Raw genomic sequence first — 12,642 nt, forward strand, 5'->3', positions numbered from 1 at the left:
TCTAATTTATAACCTATTTAAGAAATAATAAAGAAACATCATAGAATAAGAATAAACGAATAAGCAAGTGATTACTGGGTACGGTGAATATTTGAGATCGACAAACTTTTTCTCCTTGTCCAAAAAGAAGAGAGCGATAGATCAGAGTTGTTCGAGAAGATATTCAAAAATTCTATCGTGCCTGATGATCCAAAAAAAAAAAAGATCTTTCACATTTTTCGATCGTCTGGATGTGCGTTTAATTCACGATAAGACGAAGACTCGTCCCTTATCCCGTTTAGCCGCCATTATTTGGGGCCATACCATCAGCTGTGCACATAAAAATTCGACACGTATACATGTATATGCGTACATATACAGAATACGGGGTAGATAAGCTTACTCGATTACACTTATCCACTTTTGATTGTCCATCGAAACTCCTCTCTCTCTCTCTCGAGGAAGAGAGAGAGGGAAGAAGGATCGCACGTTGCAGGTAAAATTTGCTCAACGAGTTTAACCACGCTTCTCACATGGCGATTTTTAGCAAGACCCCTTATCGATGAGCCTTCATTGGATACACTCTTGGAGACTATTTTTCCTTCAGTGAAATGGATTACGAATTGTTCACTGTATAATTCCAATTGAATCGAATTCAAGGAAAATTGTGTATTATTACACACGATAGATATTGTAATCCAGCTCACTTGCATAATTTTTGATCTCCTTTCTTCGACCAAGTTTGTGCAAATCGGTAGAATTATTGCGGTGAATTTGTAACGAAAAATCAATTATTTTGTCCTAAAACATAGAAAAGATCAATGAAAAGTTGGACATTGGAAGGAAAAAGGAATATTTGTCTTGTAAAAGTATGATTCCTTGTGCTATGATTTATAGAAATTAAGATAAAGACGATTAGCACGCCAAACATGTACAAGAATTAACGAAACGTTTAGCAATTATTGAGTATCATTTCGATATACGATTAAAAATCTATGGAAAAAAAAAAAAATTCCGATCTGCATAACCTTGGCCTGGTTGCGTTTCAGGAACGGTGTTGAAATAATTTTTCGTAGGGCTACGTATTTATCCATAGAAGCGAATCTCTTCTCAGGAATGATCGCAGATCCTCCTCTCAACGTTTATATAATTTTCACGAGAGAATAAATTGTGCGTAGCGTTGCCTTAGAAAAGATAGATAAAATGGAAGAGGATCTCCATTTAACCGAGATCCAACATCCTCCGATCTGGCAACACTGGTAGATTACAAAATGTAATGGTCGTTTCAGAAACAACTAACAACACTCTTAGCACCGGGACGATGGTATTAATCCTGGTGGGTGTGGTCAAAGGAGTCTTCATTTGTTTTGCACTAATGGCTGTTTGCTACAGGTACAGTAGCAAAAAAATAAAATTCTTGAGTGGGTTCGACCAACGCCTGTCATTGTCAAGTAATTCGTGGCTAGCTGGATGATGAGGCATCGCACGCGGCCATCAAATTGCTCTCATAATATTGACTCATCTTAGCCTTACTTAATCGATGTGTTTTACTCATATATGTATATACATATATAAATGATATACATATTATATATATTTATATATATATATATATATTATCGTACTGTTTCTCTTCGATGGTGTGCTCTGAATGTACTCGTGCTCGCATAGTGCGTTTGAATGATCACGATGAGATCGTGACTATGCTGCACGAGCGAGGGATCTCACATTTCCACTCGATGATCTCGCATACCAAGGGACGAAAGATATATACTATACAGTGTCTATATCGTTGAGGAAAGAAGACGAGATATAATTAATTTTCGTCCCTTAGAGTGCGGCATCTCACACACGATCCACTACAACGCCAATGTGCCAGCTGCTTGTATGCCCTATAAAAGCATGAATAAGGCTGATTAGCGAAGAAACGAACGTCGTCCCCTACGGATCGTCGATCTCTGATCGAAAGAATCGTTGTGTTGAAGAATAACTGTAATATACCTATAATGGATCGATTTGAATTCGCGTCGAATCCCCGATTCGTGTCTTCGTCGATGTCAATCCGAGAAAAGTAGTTGGCAAAGGGTCTTTCGACTCGAACTCGCTAAACACGACGAAAATATCTAACCTCTTTCTCTAACGTCGATAATCGAAGGCTCGATTGAAGCGAAGAAAGAGAATAGGGAAAATTGGTTGTCATATACAATGAAAAATGATTCACACCCATTGTATCGAAGGATATATATATATATATATTATATAATATATATGTATATTACGATATATTTTTGGCATGATGAGTCGAAAGTATCCGGATATCGCGTCGATACGATCAATGGTGTGTACTTGTATAACAAACTACGTCTATATGTATTATGTATATGTGCTGATTCTGGCTTCTTTGTTTCTTGTCTGTTTCTGTCTGTCACTGCCATCTCTGTCTGTCTGCATGCTGTGGGACGCTCGGATACCAAAATATACCATCCGTATATACTCGCATCTGCGTGAACAATGGTATACTCGTTCTTGATTATCTTGATTCTTGATTTTTGTTGTTATTATTATTATTATTATTATTATTATTGTTATTATTATCATCATCGGATATCTCGTATCCCGACGTATCTCTTTGACACGTGACGATCCCAAAAAACTGCTAATAACTAACGATGTAACTAACCAACCAACGTTTGATCGTCACAGAGAACTACCACGGCTCTAACACTGTATTTTTAGTTGGTGTGCTCATGTCGGTGGTAGGGGGTGTTTTCATAGTATTTGCTCTGATGGCTCTCTGCTACAGGTCAGTCGTAGTACATAAAAACTACTCCCTCTGTCTCAGGTTAGTGTGCAGAAACATACACGTAGAAAATTCTTTTGTATGCGTATATATATATGTATATATATGCACATATATATGTATGTGTTTTTTATTATTTTTTTTTTTACGATCTACATACGTCGTACATATATATTTACATGTATATCTTTTAGAGTCCGTACTATTACTGTCTATTTCTCTTTTACGCTTATATATTGTTCTTTTTGTATTTTCTCTACTTTTTTTTTCTTTTTTTTTTTAATAATTTTTGTATCGTTTCTCTCTCTATTTTTCTCTCTGTGTATCTCTTTGTCCTACCGATAAAGCGCTCTCTGCATTATCCGCGCAACAATAAGTCGCAATATCTCCAGCTTATGCGACTGCGCGAAAATTCAAACTCGTCGCAACGAACAGATATCGCGTTTCAAACGTTTCTCCACGCGATTGTCTCTATTCTAAATACGCTCACTCAAAAATGTACGTATTCACCTGATCGTTGCCACGATTACGCTGTATAAGCTGCTTAAGCGATTGCCGCTGCGAACCATCATCAGGTTCATTTGAATCGCTTTCGCAAAAAATTGGCACACTCGACGTGTATTACTCGTCTGCAAATGATTCAAAGCTTTTTGTGTATCGTAACCGTTAACTGATATCGATTAATTAGAACGGTCCAATATATATTTTTTTATTTTCTTTTTTAACGAGAAACGATAAAAAAAAAGAAAAGATAGAATTTGCCAAAGAAAAATTTCCGATCTGAACCGTGTTGGTATCGGTTAAAGGTTGCACCCGCGTTACAGCAGGGTGATCGCGTTTAATAATCCCGTTGATCAGAATGATTTGACAATTTTCAATTATCTATCCAGTTTTGTCCAACTAAATCTAAAAAAAAAAAAAAGATTGTACTCTCTTCACCCCCATGGAACGCACGCGCGTCAAGCTTCACGATTCTTCAAGGCACTTTTTTTGCCCGTCTCTACGTCTTTGTCGTTTGATTTTGAGTATTTGAGTTGATGGGTACTGCAGCGGAGGACGATCTCACACGAGTGGCTCTAAGACCAGCTGCGGGTGTACCATTCGACTGGTTATCTGTCTTTTGTTCTTACGCATGCGATCACCGCTCCCTGTAAAAAAAGGACTCCTCCTCCTCTCTCTCTCTCTCTCTCTCCCGTAGACGCGCTTCGCTAGCCAACCACCACTTCATTATAATGATTCAAACGTAAAGAATGTCCGGATTAAACGTATATCTTTCTACTCGAAAAATGAAACAGCGTGTATGTGTGTGTATGTGTGTATGATACGGCTATATTTTTCTCAGAATTTTAATTAATAATTATCGACAACTAAAAAATTACACGCGTCAATTGATATATTGATCAATTTTCGACCAACGAAAATTAACGAATACATTTATATATATATATATACGTTTAAGCCGGAAAAACGTATGTAATTATTATAGAGTATCTCTTATGGAGCACGCAATTATTTCACACGATTATTATTATTATTATTATCATTATTGTACCTTTTCGAAGGGAGTCGACTTACAAAATTCCTTTTCGTTCAAAATTTCTAGATCAATTTTCGAGAAAGTTTATCATACGCGGTTGACAGTATTTAGTATTAGAGCGAAAGGAAAGAAAGACGAGCGAAACATGGAGATTCGCTCGAAGGTCCCTCCCTCCCTCCCACCCACTCACCCTCGCTCCCTCGTAGATTTTATTTTATTTAGCATGCGCTTTCCACGATCGTTCTTTTCTCTCACCGCGTGACCGCGGCCCCAGGCATCCTCGTAATCGGCGAATTTCTCGCAGAAGGAAGAGCACCGTCCAGAAGTACGACCAGCCGTACGTGAAGAAACCACCGCAGAGGGGTTACAGCGGCGTATCCGGGAACCATCATCCGGGACACGCCGTGCTGGACAACGTGAACAACAAGATCCTCACCTTCAGCAGTATGCCTAATTGCAGGTACGACCGATCGTTTCGTTCCTCCTCTTCCTCCTCCCCTTCCTCCTCCCTCCTACTCCCCAAGTAAACAACAGATCAGGCTAGACACTGTTTTATATATTTATATATGTATATTTTTTTTTTTCGAACCAACAATTCCTCCCCTACCCCATACCCCTCGGTTAATTAGACACGCAGATTAAATTAGACACGATAATTAGCCGCGATATTAGATTTCGAACGAAGAAATGAAAAATTGTGCAATCAAATCTGGAGCGCAAGCTGCGAACCTGTTTCTTGGTTTCTCTTGAAATTGAAGGAAGGAGATCGATTTTTCGAGCGTAATTGGAGAAAAGTGGAAAAAAGAAAAAAAACTGAAATTATTGTTTATTCTTTATATAGGGAAAAAATTGTGATGAAAGTGGTTTTTTTTTCTTCTTTTTTTAAGAATATATTTTTTTTTAGGGAAACGAGAAACGAGGTTCGAATGATCCTTAACCTGACACTTGAATGAAAGTTTATGGAAAATTATATGAGGATTATACGTGTTGAAAGAAATACGCTTTTTGAAAGATAATCTAGGGAAGACCCCTGCAATTAGTGTTGGAAAAAAAAAAAAAAAAAAAGAAAAAGGATCCATCAACGATCGCCAAAGACACATCTCGCTTCTATACTTTATACATTGGTTTTCCATTCAATGTTTGCGTCACACGAATTCATGTCACACGGCATTCATTCGACATCAACAAGATTATTCATTATTCGACGGAATTTCAGCCCGCTTTCTATCTATTATACGTGGAAAAAATTTTTCAAAATCAAATTCGACGACGACGACGACGACGACGACGACGATGACGATGTCTGCTTAGGGTGAAACGAAATATTTTAGAATTGTATTCGCGCATAAAATCTGGAATATCGATTTTCTTTTATCTGGAAAAAAAAATAATGATAATCGTACAATTTCGAATCTTTTCGTTTCATCCTGGCTCATCGAATTTATAACGATATGCGTAATTCTTGTGACGAGCCATCTTCTCTCGTCGTTTGATCTTTTTCCTGAAAAAAAAAAAAAAATTATAACTCGAACAAAATTTTAAAAATTCTTTATCGAACAGAAATACTCGATTCTTTTCATCTTTCTCTATATATTTTTACTATTCGTGCCGTATTATTCGAGAGAAAACGAGAAGACGACTCGTCGACGAGATAAGAGAATCTGAGAATACTGACACCGTCCACTGCGCGTTTGCTAGACACCTTTAACCTTCAACCAGTGACGTGAAAGGATTAAGGATGGATATTCTTTTCTCAATTCTATCTTATACTGTTTAATTCAAGATTAAGGCAAGAATTAGTTTATCATTAATCATCTTTGAAGAATCTTGGGAACAAGATCTGCATCGAACCGTTTTTATTTTCTACTGATATATATTTAATATATATTGACGAACATCAAAAAAGGAATAAAATTACGTAATAAAAAGATAATTAAACAATAACATAGATTTTTCAAATATCTAAAATATTAATCGCTCACGTCATCGGTTGAAAGGTTAACCCTTTGTGGTCGTGGATAATTTTTGAGAAATCTTTCTTCCTTCTCTTTCTTCTTAAACTCATATCTACAGTTCGTGCAATATTATATCTAATTTAACGAGACTCGTGATCCGATCCTATTTTTATCCACTACTAAAATTTCTCTTCTTGTATCAATATTTTGCATAAACTCGTTTGGAAAATTTCGTCGCGTCGACCACAAGGGGTTAAACTCGTGGTGAAATACCCGCGGCATGCCTATATTAGTATATTTCTAGCCGCGGCGAGACCCAGCGCGTGGTGTTTCGACCCCCGAATAACGTCGCCACCGCAGACGGGCCAAGAGTCAAGTAAGTCTCATGTGTCTCGCCGTTATGTCACCATTATAGTTGATCGATGATCTCAAGACTCGAACACAACAATAGTTCCAAGCGGGGCAGGCCAGCCAATCTTCGAAAAAATTCCTATTCGAAATCTTCGATGCGAACGCGTCCCAACATACTTTCGATTACTTTGAAATATAATTTTAAACGTCGCGAAATATCGATCGAAAAATCGATTGGGTATAATCGATGTGTAAGAAGCGTTGTGATTATTCGAAATTGTTACCTCGTCGAGATCGGCTAGCGATGTTGTGTAACTCATCTGCATCGAATTCGACTCGTTAAGAAGAAATTAATTAAGAGAGTTTGTAAATTTGTTTGAAAAGTTATCGAGCTGCCCTGCCTTGTTTTCACACTATCGAAGCGGTCAGAGATGCTCTCCGCTCGTGGAATGAGTCACGAATGTTGTCGCATCAGCATGGAAGAAAGATTATCACTTACGGGCGTTTCGCTTGTTTGGATATCTTGTTTTCCCGTGCAGCGACAAATTTACACATTACACACATATGTACACATGCGTGCAAATATACACTGTGATAAGACACATTTTTACCTACGTAAAGTCAATTTGTGAACATTGTGTAACTGCACTGATTTTTAGGAATGCAGCAGTAGCGATACATTTTGTACAATTGTTATAAAAGCAAACACAAAGAGACGATGAAGAAATAATCCTTTCGTTTGTCGCTAAATATTTTTTCGTTCTCCCTTCTTCTATGGATATTTTCAGTTCAAAAAAATGAAAATATATTCAAGATAATCGCATAATATTGCATAACGGCACGATGCATTTGGCCCAAATTTTTTTTTACAACAGGGTGGGCATCTTTCGATTTCATTCAAACGACATTTGTAATAGATTCGGGACGGATCGGAAAAATTCGTACGAGATCGGGAAAAATCTCGATATATACTCATATACCTTCTGTAGATTTCGGGTCGCTTCGGCAATAATCGTTCGTGATCGGCTAAACACCTTATTAATTGGATTTCCGACTCTCGAGCCGATCATACCCGATTATTGCCGAACTCGACTCGTGCTTACATCTCAAATATTTTACGAAAATCAAGATTTCACCCGATTTCTCCCGAATTATTCCGATCCATTCCGAAGTTCAAATATTTCCGAATCACAAGATAATCTCGCACAATTTTAAAACCCCATATATATATATATACGTTCAACATAGGAACTATCAGATTAATTCATTTTCTGCAAGTTAAATTTTATATTTTCCAGATCTTGTTTATACTTGCAAAAGTCTAATCGAAAGTCGAACGTGATTATTAATTTTCACGCGCGTACATCGCATACGCCCACACGCTGCAACACGCTTCTGATTTCAACAAATCTGATTCATCGTGCTCTATCATTTCGACACGCACGCTAGTCCAAGTAGAAGAAATTAAATTGCATGCATAAATAATATTTTACACGCCACATCTTCTCACCTTGGCACTGCATGTTTTTCCTTTCGAATGCGCCGCACCAATCATCGAATCTCATGGTTAGAACGAATACTTATTATATCACTTTATAAACGATATAATGAAAGATTTATCAAGCATGCCTCGTATGCTACTTACAGCACACGCATCCGTAGAAAATCCCGATTGCAGTTGTTTAATTGTTTCGAAAGAAAAGAAAAAAAAAAATAAAAGAAAAGAGAAATACTATCACGTATTTTGCAAGCAAAGGATCAAACATAGAATTCCAATATATCGTTGTTCACTTGCTATTTATATATACTCAACGATCGAGCATGCTTCGATTCGATGAATCATGATGAAATTATTACATCGCGATCTTTAAAGTGGACGAATTCATGGGGAAAAAAAAAAAAACACGTGCGCATCTTATCAAAATTCTCCGCGTTTAACCAGAGTCAAAGGAAAAGACACAAAGTGTTGTCGTGTTCGCGTTCGTGTCACGTTTTAATTGATAATTTCGATTGGAAGTGAGGCACGAACACGAACGTGACTATAACTACAAGACTGCACCGGTTTAAAGAGAGCCTTTCCCGAGTACGAGGGAAAAAAAAGGATATTTTTACAAAGACAAAACGTGCAACGTAATATGATCAATTATGGCAAAGGCTTAACGTTCAAAGGTGATGTATCTATCGATAAGAGATTGACGATATATCTCGGTCGATAAGTAAGGAAAAAGGGATACCTGTGAACGTTTCGTCTATGAATTAAATCGAATTGGATTTATCGGGTTTGATCAAATGTTGTTTTACATTGAAATTTTCAGGGAGCATAAGTCGCAGGTGAAGAGGCCAGGTATGAGCGAGGAAGATGGAGATACAGGAGCGGACGAGGTTGTCTCTTTCATCGATTTGCCGAACAACCTCACAAAGTTGCCCGAGAAAGGAATTTTAAAGAAACACGGTGGTTATGGTATTGTAATGGTTGATGAACCTATACGAATAAGTGGGGCAATAACTCACTCGTAAAGGGGAATGCAACGAGCTCGAATTTCTCGCTTAATTTCTAGGATTCTGAATCTAGTCGATTTGATACAACCGAATTTTGTCGACGAAATTGTAAAAAAAATTTGATTTAGTATATCTCAACCTATCAAATTTTTTTCGTTATAAACATTTAAATCACGGTATTAATATAACTCGTACGTTCGATCACGTGATAAAAAGAGAAACTTTGATTTATCGATCGAGTACAAAATTATTTTTATCAAATCTTTCAAAATTATCGTTACAAATTAATATGTTGGAATAAAAAAACCGATCTATCGAAATCGGCTTTAATCCCAAATCTTGCAAAATTTTGTCATTGTAAACATTTAATTTATCATTACGAATTTATCAAGAAGACAAAGAATCGAGAAATGCTAATTTATCGATCGAGTACGTAAATCGTATCTATCAAATCTTCTAAAATTTCTCGCTATCATTACAAAAAAAAAAGAATCGAAAAAGAAAACACAAAATTTCTAAAATTCTCTTATCAAGTTTTTCCATTATAAATATCACAACACCTAATACAAAGCCACAATATAAGAAGCGCCGAGAAAGCCTGATTTATCGATCGAGCACAAAATCGACTCTACTCAGGATCATCGTGTAAAAAAGAAAAAATCGAGCTACTTGCATCGACCATACTTACACACGTATTTTTAACCTCAGATACATCTTAGACGAAGAGCGCAAAAATATCGATCGTTAATTGAAACAATGATTAATTAAACCAGGTATGGGAGGAGGGGCGGTAGCCAGCGTGGAACGCACTTTGGATCAATTGAACGGTTACCACGAGCATATTATCGAGGCGTTGAGGATGGCCGCGAATCAACGCGAGACATCTGGAACAACATCCGCTCCAATGGATGACGAGGCCTTGACGGAACCTCTGACCGAATTGTTAACGGAACCTCTGCCAGAATGTTATCCCACGGATTCGTATCGCAAAGACATCATAAAGCATATCGACAACCAAGCGGACGAGGAGTACGAGGAATACGTGCCGTCTTGCGGTGTGATTCGTATACGAAATTTGGAGGATTTGATCAAACAGCTGGAACGGCACTCGGCGCGCAACAGAAGTCCAAGCGGATCCGAGGACATGAGGATGTCCGAGAGCGAGGCAGATCGTCCCTACAGAAAAGATTCGTCCGTTTGTAGCGAGTCTTCCCAAGGGTAAGAACTGATAAGCGAAAAATAACAAGCTTCGCCATTGCTTCACGTTCATCTTCGACGTTCGCGTCGCTTGTTACCATTTCTCGATCGTGTTATCGTCGTCCTTTGGCAAAGCTTCTCTCGATAAAACGAGTTACAAAATTCGATTACTTTAACTCGATCGTTTCCTTCAAATTTGTATAATTCGTGAATATTTAAACGGTTTTTATGTTAGAAAATTTTTATGTTAGAAAAATGATCGATCTATCGACGATGCCTTTGCGAATTTTGATGATTTTTAAATGCGTTATATATATAGAAGAATTTTGAATAATTTTTTATTTAAAGATGGTTGATATTTAATTTTTAAAATTTTTACAAAAAAAAATACTGTTACTATTGTTTCATTCTATTTTCGCATTTTGAAATGTCTAAACTCTCGATAGATACGGCTAAATTTTAAATTTTAAGGTAATAGTAACAAGTATTTTTTGCAAAAGTTTCGAAAATTAAAAATCAATTATCGATTAGGAAAAAGTTATTTAAAATCTTGTCCTCTATAACATATTTCAAAATCGTCAAAATCTACGAGAGCACACGTCATTCATAGATTCATCATAAGAATATTCGAATAGATAAGTTTGTAAAACAATTTTTTATAAAAGTTTATTTGATATCCTTTTCGAGGTATAACACATTTCTTTTATTCCTTATTAAACGATTCTGTCATTTTTCTTTAATATCTGTTCCGTTGTTTGTTAAGGTTTCGAAGGGATCTTATACTTTGTAAAAAATTTATTATTTTAATTTGATGATATAAATTATCGGATATATATTTTCGGGAATGTCTATATATGCGCATTGATTGATTTTCCTGAATTTGAACAAATTGTCGAGAAACAAATTTTCTGATTGGTTGTTACCTCTAAAACCGACACAACACACTCAATTGCAAGATAAATCTACAGAGCTATGATTTCTCTCGTTTATCTTATTCGTTCTCAACGTACTGAATCAGACAAAACTCACACGCTGGCACCTCACAACTCACTCTCTCTCTCTCTCTCTCTCTCTCACCATCGCATCTGTTACTACTACTCTTATCAGTGCGTCGTTGCTTACTTTTTTCTTCTCTCGCCAATACACACACAGGCTGATTCATAAATGCACGTCCAATATATCGTTTATATGTTTGAAATTACTCTAAAATTAATTAAAATATATCGTATGAAATGAATAAACATTCTTTTGATTCCTCGATTCGATACATTTTTATTTCTTTTACTTTGTGCAAACCGTGCAAAAGGTATGATTCATTTAAACTCATTTTTAGTATTCAGACTCAACACCCTCGATTCGAATTATGGACATGCATTTATAAATTACTTATCCTACATTTTTGTATCTTTTGCTTCCTAACTTTGCGCATATATATATACATATATATATATATACAGCTAACAGATATCGTAATACGTGTATGAATACAGTAGAATTAGCGTAGAATTATATACGTTACAGGCGAACGCGCGATCACACGGATAATTGGTAAAAAAAAAAAAAAAAAAAAAAAGAAAGAAAGAAAGAAAGAAAAGTCTAGGCGAGTTGACTTGCATCTTCCATAAGTTTCACATGCAGAGTCTGTTTATACCGTGTCCATCTCGAGATTTACTACATTATTTGGGATATTCGTTTCTCGATTCGTTCTCGTTCGTAAATCTACGGGGATGGAAACAGGGAAAAAGAAACACGTGCGTCCAGGATAAAAAAAAAAAGAGAGAAAGAAAGAAAGAAAGAAAAGAAATATTTAACACTTCTTAAGGAACTGATTCGATTTCCTACGTAGAAGCAGAAGATGTAGCCGCGGCCGTGACGATACCTACGGTAGATATTGTCAACCATCGTCTCGAAGTCCTTACGGGACCCATCAGCACACTCAACACTCCCATCAAATGTACAAGGAGGAGGGTATCTATGCAACTGCCGACCCTGACAGAGGCTCAAATACTAGGGGTGAAACGCCCGATAGTGAAAGGTATCGCAGATTCTTTCAATACGAACGACGGGCTTGGTAGATTGACGTTCGGTACGAAGACTACTGTGCAAATATCCCTCGCAATCCTACGAGAGAGTTTCCTCTACGCCAGTGGTTCCCAACCCGTATGGGTCGCGATCCCCTTCGGTCAACTCTTTTCCAAACACTGCTGTAACGATCATACGTCATACTTAATTTACTTAATTTTTATTAATATTTCATATTTAAAAATTATCAAATCAAAGAACGCACCACTCGATCATTCAAAATTTTTTTTATCCTATTAAAG

General features: G+C 36.8%; 1 protein-coding gene across 42 annotated transcripts in view; it reads left to right on the plus strand.

Moving 5' to 3' along the window:
- LOC107996428 (disintegrin and metalloproteinase domain-containing protein 11) overlaps positions 1–12,642 on the plus strand; it is a 78,472-nt gene that overhangs the window by 62,776 nt on the left and 3,054 nt on the right. For 7 of the 42 annotated variants that reach the window (XM_062078666.1, XM_062078667.1, XM_062078640.1 and 4 more), the window contains 6 exons: positions 2,683–2,821; positions 4,621–4,776; positions 6,576–6,647; positions 8,938–9,083; positions 9,895–10,339; positions 12,165–12,353. In XM_062078666.1, coding sequence (XP_061934650.1) covers positions 2,683–2,821; positions 4,621–4,776; positions 6,576–6,647; positions 8,938–9,083; positions 9,895–10,339; positions 12,165–12,353 — 1,147 coding nt within the window. Of the gene's footprint in view, positions 1–1,268; positions 1,372–2,682; positions 2,822–4,620; positions 4,777–6,575; positions 6,648–8,937; positions 9,084–9,894; positions 10,340–11,839; positions 12,354–12,642 lie in introns of those variants that run through there. The other 35 variants (XM_062078670.1, XM_062078671.1, XM_062078650.1 and 32 more) reach the window with 21 other exon arrangements.

Source organism: Apis cerana, linkage group LG8, assembly GCF_029169275.1.
Source record: "Apis cerana isolate GH-2021 linkage group LG8, AcerK_1.0, whole genome shotgun sequence".
Taxonomy (NCBI): Eukaryota; Metazoa; Arthropoda; class Insecta; order Hymenoptera; family Apidae; genus Apis; species Apis cerana.